General features: G+C 42.0%; 1 protein-coding gene across 3 annotated transcripts in view; it reads right to left on the bottom strand.

Annotated features, from left to right (window-relative positions):
- trrap (transformation/transcription domain-associated protein) overlaps nucleotides 1-5,643 on the bottom strand; it is a 120,574-nt gene extending 114,931 nt beyond the window's left edge. Inside the window, exons 1-5 of one of the 3 annotated variants that reach the window (XM_015963552.3) lie at nucleotides 5,549-5,643; nucleotides 4,549-4,691; nucleotides 3,580-3,629; nucleotides 3,287-3,397; nucleotides 1,489-1,593 (exon numbers count right to left, since the gene is read on the bottom strand). In XM_015963552.3, the coding sequence (XP_015819038.1) occupies nucleotides 1,489-1,593; nucleotides 3,287-3,397; nucleotides 3,580-3,629; nucleotides 4,549-4,648 (366 nt within the window). In that variant the 5' untranslated portion in view covers nucleotides 4,649-4,691; nucleotides 5,549-5,643. Of the gene's footprint in view, nucleotides 1-1,488; nucleotides 1,594-3,286; nucleotides 3,398-3,579; nucleotides 3,630-4,548; nucleotides 4,692-5,535 lie in introns of all 3 variants that reach the window. The other 2 variants (XM_015963551.3, XM_015963553.3) reach the window with 2 other exon arrangements.
- Nucleotides 5,644-13,727: the final 8,084 nt, after the last annotated feature.

Below are 13,727 nucleotides of genomic sequence, written 5' to 3'. Positions count from 1 at the left end.
AAGAGTTCTGAAGTTTAAATGGTTATGCAACTATTCATGTAAGTAACTCCTTATTTTCACATCTGGTTTGGGTGTACATCCTTAAATGTGTGGACCACTGAAAAAACTGTTTAATTTTATTATTTCTGATGATAATTGGTCGCTGAGTTTTTTATGCGGGGTGAACATGAAAATAGTCTCCTACACCTAACTCCTGCATTAGCTTCAGTTAGAAAATGGTGAAACTCTAGGATTAGAAAAGCCTGAAACATCTACGTCAAACTGTCACTCAACATTCATGGACTCACCCATCTTGACTCACTACAGGGAAGGTTGTTGTTGTTTTAGCGTCCAGGAAACAGCAGACAATGTCTCGACTAGTAAAAGCTAACCATTAGCATTAGCAACTCCACCACACAGCAATAACCCCTTCAGGCTTGTGTTATTTGTGGAGACAAAACATCAACGTTGCAGAGCAAATTGTCTGTGGTAGAGTCGTGTTGCTGTTATCCAATCAGAGATGTCCAAATATCAGGAAATAAGACACCAAAATCTGCCGTCTGAAGCTCAGCTGTGATGTGGCTCTCTTCTATTTTCTGGACATGGTGCACCTGTGTCTTTTGCCGCCTAATTCCTACTAGAAATCACTGCAAGTGTATTGATTGAACGAGTGTTCCACACCTTTAACTTTGCTCTTCACCAGAGCAATAACACAATTATTTTCTTTTGGTAACATCAAATGTAAACTCGTCGTCGTCGTCTTCCTCCGCTTATCCGGGTCCGGGTCGCGGGGGCAGCATCCCAACTAGGGAGCTCCAGGCCGTCCTCTCCCCGGCCTTGTCCACCAGCTCCTCCGGCAGGACCCCAAGGCGTTCCCGGACCAGATTGGAGATGTAACTTCTCCAACGTGTCCTGGGTCGACCCGGGGGCCTTCTGCCGGCAGGACATGCCCGAAACACCTCCCCGGGGAGGCGTCCAGGAGGCATCCTGACCAGATGCCCAAACCACCTCAACTGGCTCCTTTCGATCCGGAGGAGCAGCGGTTCTACTCCGAGTCCCTCCCGAATGTCCGAGCTCCTCACCCTATCTCTAAGGCTGAGCCCGGCCACCCTACGGAGGAAACTCATTTCGGCCGCTTGTATCCGCGATCTCGTTCTTTCGGTCATTACCCAAAGCTCATGACCATAGGTGAGGATTGGGACGTAGATCGACCGGTAAATCGAGAGCCTGGCTTTCTGGCTCAGCTCCCTCTTCCCCACGACAGATCGGCTCAGCGTCCGCATCACTGCAGACGCCGAACCAATCCGCCTGTCGATCTCCCGATCCCTCCTACCCTCACTCGTGAACAAGACCCCGAGATACTTAAACTCCTCCACTTGAGGTAGGACCTCTCCCCCGACCCGGAGGTGGCAAGCCACCCTTTTCCGGTCGAGAACCATGGTCTCAGATTTGGAGGTGCTGATCCTCCAAATGTAAACTATGGTACTGAACAAGAAAAATCATTCATACCTCCAGAAAGCGAAACATGAGAGACAAGATGTTCTTAGTGTGTGGACGAAGGTGCTCGTTGGTCGGGATGCGGTGGACGATTTCAAGCACCAGCTTTCTCAGTTGCTGAGTAAAAAGTAAAGGTTTTCATTTACAAACATGTCAGGCAGCATTTGAATTGTTTGTGCTTCTCTGTGATGAGCTCTGGCAGCAGCAGCATCACATATCGGACTGAGAGGTGTTCTAGAGAAGAACAGGTTTGAGAATTCACACTTTTGCTGAAGTCATTTGTTTTGTTCTCGATCTGACGCTCTGTATCCGCCAGAACCTGCCCCGACAGATTTATCCTCAGCTGTGCTGCTCTGTGTTTAGACTCACGAGCCGGGAAAAATTCTGTTTCTATTTTTATGAAATTTGCGTTTAAATGTTTTTGGCTTCGCTATCCAGTACATTAATAAAGCTTCAGGACCTGAAGTGAGAATGATCAAACATTTTATGAATAAAGACCAACTTAGACTAAATACACCAAACAAGGTGTTGTCTTTCTGCAAAGGATTCCCTTCTGTGCGTAGGCGTGGCGCTGGAATTTGGACCCTATGTAGGGAAAACACTGATGTACACACAGCACTCCACGTTGACAGAAAAATACAGAATTTTACAAATTTATGCAGATTTATTAAAAAAGAAAAACTGAAATATCACACGGTCCTAAGTATTCAGACCCTTTGCTCAGTATTTAGCAGAAGCATCCTTTTTGAGCTAATACAGTATTCTTCATCAGTCTTCTTGGTAAAGATGCAACAAGTTTCTGACACCTGGATGCCATTCCTCCTTGCAGATCCCCTCCAGTTCTGTCAGGTTGGATGGTGAACGTTGGTGGACAGCCCTTTTTAGGTCTCTCCAGAGATGCTCAATTAGGTTTAGGTCAGGGCTCTGGCTGGGCCATTCAAGAACAGTCAGAGTTGCTGTGAAGCTGCTGCTTTGTTATTTTAGCCGTGTGCTTCGGGTCTTTGTCATGTTGGAAGGTAAACCTTCAGCCCAGTCTGAGGTCCTGAGCACTCTGGAGAAGGTTCTTGTCCAGGATATCCCTGTACTTGGTCGCATTCATACTTCCCTCAATTGCAGCCAGTCGTCCCTGCAGCTGAAAAACACCTCCACAGCATGATGCTGCCACCGCCATGCTTCACTGTGGGGACTGTATTTAGGGCTGCAGCTATCAAATATTTTTGTAATCGAGTACTCTATCGAATCTTTTATCGATTAATCGAGTACTGAACTACATTTGAATTTAAATCTGCCATCGTTATTGGCTAAGAGGTACACAATGACGTTAGCTGGTACATTATGATGTCACAATGCTGTTGTGAGCCTGTGTGTGTGTGTGTGTGTGTTAGTGGCTCTTCCCTCTTGGCATGCCAGGCAACAGCATTTGTTGCATTTCTCAAACATGAAGTGGGAGTGGAGTAAGTTTCTTGTAGGGGGGTGACTTGCTCTTTTAAATATACGAGTGTCGCAGCAAGGGGTCTGAATAATTAGAACCATGCGATATTTCAGTTTGGTTTTTTTTAATAACTGCAGAAATTTCTAAAATTCTGTGTTTTTCTGTCAATATGGGGTGCTGTGTGTACATTAATGATGAAAAAATGAATTTACCTGATTTTAGCAAATGGCTGCAGTATTATGAAGAGTGAAAAACTGACGAAAGTCTGAATATGTTCCGTACCGACTCTATTCATTACTAGAGAACTTTAGAACGTGGATATAAAGACACGGTAAGTGCAGAAAAAAAAAACAAAGAGGTTTGTTTTTCGTCACATACCTGAGTAGGTTTTTCTTGCAGAAACTGCACCTCTCCATCCTGAAGAAATGTGAGGAAGCGAGGGATGATGTGCTCCAAAAAGGTGGAGTACTGAGGTGAAGATGTCACATTCTGAAAGGGATAAGCCCACAATAGTTTATGCCATTAAGTAATTCAACAAATCAAATCAGAATGATCTGTAGAACTTATCAGAAATCACATTACTCTGATCCTCTTTCTAACCCGTTTCATACGTGTTTAAAAAGTAATCAATAAAACCTCTCAGAAGCACACGCTCAAAACATCTAACTTACCTCAAAGTTCTCGCTGACCTCCTGCATCATCTTCAGCTTAGTTTCATCAGCTGGAAGTTAAAGGACAGTGTAGCCGTTAATCAGACAGCATTAAGGATGCGGATCCACTTCTCACAGCTGTCTGTGTGCTTAGAGTGGGCTCTCAGATCTTATCAGTTTCACTTTCAGCATCCAGCTTAATCAAAAGGTACATCAAGAACCACACACACACACACACACACACACACACACACACACACACACTCCCAGACACTCGTACCTTTGGCTGGACTAAAGCATATCGCCCTCATCACATTGCCCACTCCAAGCACAAAGCTTGAATCTACTCACGTTATAAAATAATGTTTTAATTCACATACATGTGTAGGCTTTTGGCTAAAGTAAATAACTTTGATTTTCCTTTTTAAGCTTGCCTTTCTTTTTAGCAACAAACAAAATCTTCTACTCCCCTAAAACGTCACAGAACCACAAACTGCACAGGTTACAGTTACAGTAGCTCATTAAAAACACAAAGAACAGGAACTTGTAAAAACTTTTTTATCTATAAAGCATCAAATATTATCTTCAAATATTAGTGCAGAGGATGCCAATAAAAAGGGCTGCAATTTATTTTAACGTACACATTTGCATAAATCTTTTTGGCCTTACAGTTAGGTAAACATTATGCCCTTCACAGGACTGAAAGCACAATAATTGTTTGTGTGTGATTATTTTTGCTTAATGTACACACAAGTCAATTATTTGTCTATAATTACAGTTATATGTGGTATTTTAGAAATTCAAACACAAGAATATAAATAAATCAGTACCAATACCAGACTACCATTACTCTCTCTAACAAAATGCAGTGTTTATCAACATTTTGAGGCATTTTCACTATCTGGTTGTATAAATTTAGGAATGTGGTTTATGTCATGTGAGTTTATTATGTCTGCCATTCATCATGAACATCCAGTTTAATGAACTTACGTGTGTTGGTATCTGTGAGCGCTGCCACAAACTGGAGGTATTTCTTCATGAGAGTGGTCTGGTCCACCACCGTGGGGCTGGGAGCTGGAACAAACGCCATGGCGGCCACAGGGACAGACTGAGCAGCCGTCTGCGCAGATTCACTGTGGAAATGAAAGAAAAATAAGTACAAGCTAAGTATGTTCATTCATGCATGGCAACTTAGTAGAAAACTGGCTGTATAATAAAATAAAATATAAAAACAATAGAATAAACAAATGATGAGTAATGTAAAGGCAAATAAAACATTATTTTGGGGGAACAGGCTTCATCTGAAATCTTTTCTTAGCAAAAACTGTTCCGCTGTTTTTTTAAAAGGGCTAATACTGTCGATGCATTTTTACAACATGAACAGGATTATTGCAGAAATTGAAAGTGGTTCTGAATGAAATGCTCAAAAGTGGACATTAAAAGGACAACAGCAGTGGCAGAGTAGTAAAGTACTATGAACTGTTAGATTTTACATAAACTGAAACATATGTTAAAGGAACAATTCGGCAACAAAAGATAAAGTAATGTTTTGTTGACAAACCGTAACGGAGATCAAGAAACAAAACGCTTGTTGATGACGTCATGCACGAAACAGCTAGCAAAATAACAGAAATCCAAATCCTAAAAAGCATCTAAATATACAAATTGGACGCAATAATGGTAAGAGTAATTTAACCGTCTGACGCGCTCATTCTCGTTTCCAGAAAAGGGACAAAAGTTTAGGCACACTATTTTGCAGGATACAGTTAAACGTTAGCAAATAAGCTAGGTCTTCTAAAGAAAGGAAACGCTTCTGCAGCCTTTAACAATGACGGCTGCTTCAGAGAAAACGAGTAAGACCCCACTAACAGGAAACGATATTAGCTTCAATTTAAAAATACACTCAAAATAACGCTCACTAAATTTGCCATAAAAACCCACTTCATTCTCCACCTAAGTTTAAAAGACAGAGCTAACCTTGTGCACCTACCCCGTGCCTGTTCCGCGCCGACAGGAAACACTCTGTACTCTCGCTCTAACAGCCGCGCTCGAGCTCTCAGGCGAAGATGTGAGGTATCCCTCCTCCTGTCGGGTTTCCAGTCATTTATATTGGCTTAGCTACAGTATATTAAAATTTGTATACAACACATAGATCCATAAGAACGACAAAGTTGACATTTGGTAGAGAAAAAAACATGTTGCTGGTCCAAACGTTTTTTCTAGTACCTGCGGAAGGATACAAGCTAAAACAGGAGATATAAGACCATCATTTTCGATGGTCTTCCTCTGTTTTCTATTAGGTCCTTGTAGCTGCGCTCAATCGATTAGATTTCTTTTTATATATAATAATCAAGAACGTTGTAAACACCATTGATAAACAGAACATTACATTTAAACATTTTGTAAGAACGTTTTACTCAAACCGGGCATTAAGAAAACTATTTATGGTTCAATTAGAGGTTTAAAAGCCAAAGTTGTTATTAATGGCTTCATTATTTTAGCGGCTATTTCCCAGGTTACTACATAATATAACCTGCGTAATATTATAAGACCAATCATACAGATGGTTCTATATCTGTTGAATTTGTGCGTGAAATATTTTCACCAGTAGATGGCAGTCCATTAAGGGTGATTGATTTTACTTATGGCGAGGCTTCCGAATCAGAAGGGTTTTATTGCCATATGTGCGAGAAATCACAACATTAGGAAATTGCTGCGGTACTTGGTGCAAAAAGAAATATAAAGTAAGAGATAAGTAAGTATAGGAAGTAAAAATAGTTTAAAGTGGCTATAATTACAGAAACGGCTATTATATACACACCATGTAGGTACTAATCAGAGTGGATCAGTTCAGGTACAAACACATCACTGGTTCATGTGACTGAAGCGAATGGAGTGGGCAGCCCTAGTATTGTCATTCATGAACCCAACAGCAGAGGGGAAGAAACTATTCTTGTGGCGAGAGCCTGAGGTTCTGGTCCGAATGGATCTGAGCCTCCTGCTCGATGGAAGCGAGTCAAAAAGACTGTGTCCAGGTGACACGGGTCAGGTGGCGACATGAGTCCACCATCGTGATGGGAGTGTCAGACAGGGTTTTGGGAGGGATTGGGGCTCCATGCTTCCTAAAGTCCACAACAACCTCCACTGTCTTCTGGGTGTTAAGCACCAGCCAGGTTGTTGTGGCTCCACCAAGACACCAGCCATTCGACCTCCATTCTGTAGGCAGACTCATCCCTGTCAGAGATGAGTCCAATGATGGTGGTGTCATGTGCAAATTTGCTTCACTCGTGGTTGGAGATGCAGCCTTTGGTGTACAGGGATGGACGTAGTATTGTCTTTAGAAGTGTGTGTGTGGGGGGGGGGGGGGGGGGGGGACTAGCATGAAGACCGGGGGTGGGGGTGGGGTCTTTACAGTGTAGCATTCCCAAGGTTTAAGTTTTCATCAAAAATGACAGAAATAAACTTTTTAATTTGCAGAAACAAACACCACATCTGTCTGGCCTCCAAACAGGAAAGCACTGCACAAGACCTTGTTACTAAACAAGGGAGCCATAATATCTTTGCTCAAGGTCTCATGAAGAAGACGAGACCTCCTCACTCGGAATGAAATTCACTTCACATTAAGAGTTAACTTCTGAGGATCTGAGGGAAGGCGTGATTTCTGGGGTATTTATGGTAATGCCCTTTAAACGTGTCAAATTCTGATTTGTAAAAATTTGTAAACAATTAAGTTGATAAAACAGGAATTACTTCCTAATCTAGTTAGTTTTTGCCATTGCCTTGACAAGGCCAGTTGGGTGAACAAGCATTTTGAGACCATCCTATCTTTGGACCTCACGGTCAAAGCCTCTCTGGAATGCTTGTAATTTCAGACACAATGGCTCTTTTAACAGCCACCAAACAGCCTTAGATGCAAAATAGACACTCCTGCTTCCTGCCTTCACCTTGAGATAACCCAGACTAGACGTGTCATAATCGGAGCTGCCTACGGGCTCTGGTACCAGAGGTCCACTCCATCTGCAGAGTCCATCTCGACCTCCTCACCCCCTGGATCGCTTGAGGAACTTCTCACAAGGGTGCGTAAACTGACACAAATTGCGTTGGATGGTATTTAGAAGAAGAAGAAGAAGAAAATTTAATTTCTATAGCGCCTCTCGAGATAAAAATCACGAGGCGCTTCACAAAAACAAAAAATATAAAAACGCTTTTAGAAAATTTTTAAAAATATATTTAAAATCAGCAAAAATAGACAATTGTGATTAAAAATATGTTAAGAAAGAAAGAGAGAGTGAATAGGAAAGAGGGAAATCAGTGGATCCCGAGGAAGGTGGAATAGGTGGGGAGAGCAGAATAAAGAGAGAGTGGTGAAGAAGGTCATACAAAAGCCAGCTTGAACAAGTGAGTCTTCAGCTGCTTTTTAACGGAGACCACTGAGTCCACTGATCTCAGGCTCAGGGGAGAGAGTTCCAGAGTCTGGGGGCCACAGCAGCAAATGATCTGTCACCTTTGGTCTTTAGCCTGGTGCTGCACAACCAGTAGGCTTTGGTCACTGGACCTCAGGGACCTGCTGGGGGTGTAGGGACTAAGAAGATCACCAATGTAAGATGGTGCTTGTCCATGTAAGGCCCTATAGACCAGAACCAGGATCTTGAAATGAACCCTGAAGTTGACTGGCAGCCAGTGAAGCTGGAGGAGAAGCGGGGTGATGTGGGTGTGTTTGGAGGACTTGGTCAAAAGCCGAGCACAGGCATTCTGAACCACCTGTAGACGGTTCAGGGAGGTTCTTCTCAGACACGTGAAAAGAGAGTTACAGTAGTCTAAGCATGAGGAGATGAAGGTGTGGATAACTGTCTCAAGTTCAGAGCGAGACAGAATGGGACTCAGCTTAACAATGTTCCTGAGATGGAAGAAGGAAGAGCCAAAAAGAGAACTGACATGAGAATCCAGGGTGAGAGCTGGGTTAAAGGTCACGCCAAGATTCCTGACAGAAGGTTTGGTGTGGGAAGCAATCTGGCCATTAATCCCTTTTCAGATTGACATTCCGGAATATGTGTGGACAATTCAGTCCAGTTTTTAACCCGAACTGTGCTTTCAGACACACCACTTTTGTACCGGAACCTGTCCTTTCGGCTGCCTTCACACAGCAGGGAAAAGTTGCAGATGTCCGGGGGGTGGGGGGATCGGACTTATGTTAAGCATAATTCTGCGCACACGAAGGCGCATAAGACCTGGATGATGGCGCTCAATGGTTAAAGGAATCACGGGAGCGGTGTGATGCGCTCCGTCGCGCGTCTAGACGGTACCGTAGGAGGCGAGCTGCCACGGTTTGTCGCGAGAGCGAGTTATCTAGGAGCTCACAGCGTCCCCCGGTCCCCTCCTCCCTGTCCGGAACTCGACCTTACCAGTCTGAAGCAGCCACCTTGTCCGTAACAAGTCCGGACCTGTTACTAGGGGCATCGTCCGGTTTAATTACGGAAAACATTATCCGGATGTTTGTATTCAGTCACAAAGGTCTTACAGACAGAGTCCGGAACATTTCCGTTTTTCATGGCCTGTCTGAAGGGGGCTCAAGAGAGTCTCTGACTTTGGGAACCAGCTTGTCTGGAGCACAGATGAGGATCTCACTCTTATCTTCATTCAGCTTTGTGGGGGCCAGACCATCACTTCCAGGATTTCTGGTTCTTTAAACTGAAGATGGTTCTGAATGACTTTGGCAGGATGTTTGGGGCCACTCACTTTGCATTTTGTAAATTGATCAAAATAAATGAATTTATATTTCTGAAAGCATTCTTTGTTTATAGCTTTTCTCACACCTGCCTAAAATACTTGCACAATACTGAGCATGTATGCCACTGTGGCTCACCGTTTAAAGTATAAATTCCAATAGTTTTTGTGGATAATCTTATTTAGACAACAAAAGGCAAGTTAAACTGTTATATATATATATATATATATATATATATATATATATATATATATAATTTTTTTTTTACGAAAAACGAATGAGCGATGCAACATGTTCACTTGCCCCCCATGAAACTTTTCTGTGTGCACCACTGCTCATGTTCCAGTTCCATCACCATCCCACCAGTAAACAGCTTTTGAACAGCAGCCTGGTGTCAAAAGTTGTTTTAATTTAAATGTACCTCATTAAAACATTTTCTTGTTTCTTTTTGTATTCTGTTTATCAATCCTGTCACCAAAATAATGATTTAAAGTCAGATTACCTTTGTTTTCTTTAACTGCTGTTAGGGGTAACTGTGGCCACCTCAAGTTTCAGCCTTAAACAAAGTGTTTCACCAAAATAAAAGCACACATGTGGACCATGGATTTTCTTTCATGATGTATGTTATATGAACTAGTTAAAAGAAGAATATCATTCATCTTGTTTGATCTTTGAAGCTGCTCTTCTATCCTTTGCTAATGGGTTTTCATTCATATTTCCCTTCTTCACGGCTCAGACCAAGGCCAGTGGCAAATTAAAAAAGGCTACAGAATGAGATCTTCCTTTTACTGAATGTCACACATGATGTAAGAGTTAATTTGACACATAATGTGACTTTCTCATTCTCTTTTGCACCCACTGTTCTCTAATAATGATCTGCTAAAGGGTGTTTGTCTCCAGCTTATTACAAGGTTTCATTAGGGATTTTATATATATATATATATATATATATATATATATATATATATATATATATATATATATATATATATATATATATATATAAATTTGTTTATTTATTTATTTTCCGTCCTTTCTGATGGGGGCTTTATTCTAAACTGAGAGAGTGGATGACACACTGGTGCTGCATCTTTCCAAAACCACTCATCTGTCCATTAGATTTGTGTTTTCTCAGAGCACTGCAGCAGCCGATTGTGCCCCCATGATGAAGCTGATCACCTCTGCAACGTTCCTTCTATAGGAAAAAAAGCACTTTCTTCATTGAGACCAAAAATGAATCATCAGCAAAGCCCGATAATCTATTCATGCATCTGAAGGCTCCATCCACATTCAGGCTGTTTTTAATTTGCATGCTCTCACAAGGTCTGCAAAAAAAGAAAAAAAGACAAACATGCATTATGACCCAAATAATAGGAAAAAAAAAGACACTCGTGATCCTCAGTGATATAATGAAATTTCACTGTCATAATTAGTGCTGAATTTTCCATTTTCTTGACTTGCTGGTGGCTGACGAGTAGCTTTGGTTTGGTGCCCCAGAGAAAAGATGTGATGTCATGGTCTAATTACGTCCAAGGAGGCAAACGCTATCACGGGTTTCTGAAGTCTCCTGATGCCCGTAAGCAACCGACAGGAGGTGTTGATGGTCAACCTCTACGCCCACATTCTCTATCCCTTTCTCTTTCTCCTACATTATTATTACCATCACAACTAGACCTATTTTTATCCTTCCGATATGTAATAATTCAACTAGTCCAGATAGTTCTGACCAATAAACCCTTGGATGGCATCATTCAGCTGCTTTATTATTGAAGTATTTCTTTCTTTATTATTTCAGAATCAGAATCACAACATTAGGAAATTGCCGTGGTTCTTGGTGCAAAAAACAAGAGATAAGAAATAAGCACAATAAAATATTAACCTAGAGAAGCAATAATTATGGAAATGGCTAGGGACAGTTGTAGGTGCTGATCAGAGCCCAACAGTCAGGTGCAAACACAACACGGGGTCATGTGACCGGTGGGATCAAGCCACTGGAGTGGGCATCCAACTGCAGGGGGAAAAAAAACAAGAAGTTCTGGTCCAAACAGACTTTTAAATTTTCATTCAGAAGGAAAAAAAACCAACATAAACCCACAAAAACCATGAATGAAAAGGAGCAGAAGTAAGGAGACATCTTTCAGGTCTCTGCCCTGATTTTTACAAAGTAAAACATCATCAAATACATTCCTCTCAAACCTACAAACCACAGCAAATTATTTGATAATTTTTCCTTTTTTCACCATTCTGATCTGATCTCCATTACAAAAACTCAGCTCCGACTTACTGTGCATTTCCATGGTTCCACAAAGCACTAAACTTAATATAGTTTCTAAACATACTGAGTGGCCCTGCAGCTATGATTTCTTTGTTTTTCATGTCTTTATTCTGTGTGCACCAGTACTGAATTCCTTCCTTCTAAACTTTTGTTTATGAAGACATCAGTTCCTTTCAAATTATAGCTACTTACTCTAATTCAAACATTAGAAACGATGGGCACCCTGCGCTACAAGCGATTGAGTGCCGGTGCTCAACAGCTGGGAGAAGAAGGGGGCTGGAGCACTCAGGTCAATGTCAAAAAAATTAACAGGTGCAGATAAATAAACCAACGTCTTCAAACAGTGTTGGAATATTTCTTGGTGATGTATTTTTGCTAGCTCTGTATGATGCTTGTAGTACTTTCCAGTCCACTAAATCAGAAAAAGAAAATTAGCAGTTTGATTGATATTTCATTAAAAAATGGATAAGTAAGAAGGATGATTATGATGGTTATCATTGATGGATCTTAAGCTGGGCGGACACTGTGCGACTTTTTCACTCGTAGCACTCAGCTTCAGCTCAAACTGTACGACTTCCTCGCAGGGCAGATCTCACGAGTCATGTGCTCACACTGCACGACCCAGTTCTTGGATGCGACCTGACTGCTCACACTGTACGTCTGGTAGCAACACGTCGGACCTAAAATATGCTAAAATCTGAGATGGTACGGCTCCCATCTACCTGAATCCTCTTGCAAAGGCTTACGTCTCGGCCCGGCCGCTCCGGTCATCACAGGATCGTCGGCTAGCAGTGCCTACACCACGCTCAGGACAATCCAGACTCTTCTCATGCATCGTTCCACAAATGTGGAATGACCTACCAAGCACTACCAGAACAGGGGCTTCCTTTTCGACTTTCAAGAAACTCCTGAAGACCCTGCTCTTCAGAGAGCATCTTCTAAACTAGCACCCTCCCTGCACCCGTTCCCCTCTCTACTGTCCACTCCTTGTTCCCTCCTCTCCATGATTCGCTGCCTCACTGCCACCTACGACTGACTAGAAATTGTTTGTTGTTGTTGCTGCTGTTGCTGTTGTTGTTGTTGTTGTTGTTAGCCTCAAGAGCAACATGCCAATTATAACTTGTAAGTTGCTATGGACAAAAGTGTCTGCTAAATACATAAACATAAATACACCAGATGCTTTTAGTTTAGGAGGCGTTCTGTTGACATGACACTGATTATAGAGCCTTTTGTGACATCTTCAGTCTCAATAAACAGGCTTCAGCCCATTCTTTTTACCAGATCATCATGTGATTATTTGACATTTATAATGTTATTGCTATTTATAAGCTGGCTTGGGCAACTGGAAAACACCATGTCTCATCAAAGGGAGAATGAAACAGAAACTTCTAAACTGCTGTGACCAGCAGGATTTCTTGAAAATGCTTTAATTCCCATGGGTCATGACTGTGTGTCCAGTGCTGCTTTGGCTTTGACTTGTTAGAACGAGCAGTGTGTGGTATTTTTAATGAAAGACATCTCTGAATTTCACTACTCAGGTTTGTTTCTACCTCATAAAACCCTCTGACCTGTGTGGGTTTAAGTGCACGAGAGTGCATGAGCACAGTGGTATGTCTTCCAGGCTGCTCACCAGGCTTTATTGACCTTTCACAGCTAAGCAGGCATCTGTTGCTAATTGTTTACCCACATCCTGTTTCATCACTGCTTGATTGATTGAAAATGTTTTAAAATGTCATGTTTTTGTCTTTAAATTGGATCTTAGTGCAGATAAACACGTTTTGTTCTTTTTATTGTTGCTGTCAGCGGCCTGGTTGGGCAAACACATGGGGACACAATAATTGGAAAGTGGGAAGTAGTATTATTTCATTAGAGAGAAGAATAACTGGAGAGACTGAGTCTTCCTCTCTTAATTAACTTTACAAACACAAGTAAACAGTTGTTTGAGCCAATTGATCCGTGACGTCAACCAACTACAGCCAATCACCGCGCATACACAGGCACCTTTTTTGTTAATCCGCTTTGGCGAGAGGAGCTGTCCGTTCAGCACCACACAACGCGCGCCCTCCGTGCCAGAAATAGGCTCGTTAGTCTCTGCGCCATTTGCGGGGCTTACGGTGACAGACTCACACTTGATCGGATTTTCTTATCTTTGTTGGTTGGCCATCATGG

This window comes from Nothobranchius furzeri, chromosome 16 (genome assembly GCF_043380555.1).
Source record: "Nothobranchius furzeri strain GRZ-AD chromosome 16, NfurGRZ-RIMD1, whole genome shotgun sequence".
Taxonomy (NCBI): Eukaryota; Metazoa; Chordata; class Actinopteri; order Cyprinodontiformes; family Nothobranchiidae; genus Nothobranchius; species Nothobranchius furzeri.
This window is presented reverse-complemented; position numbering and strand designations above follow the sequence as displayed.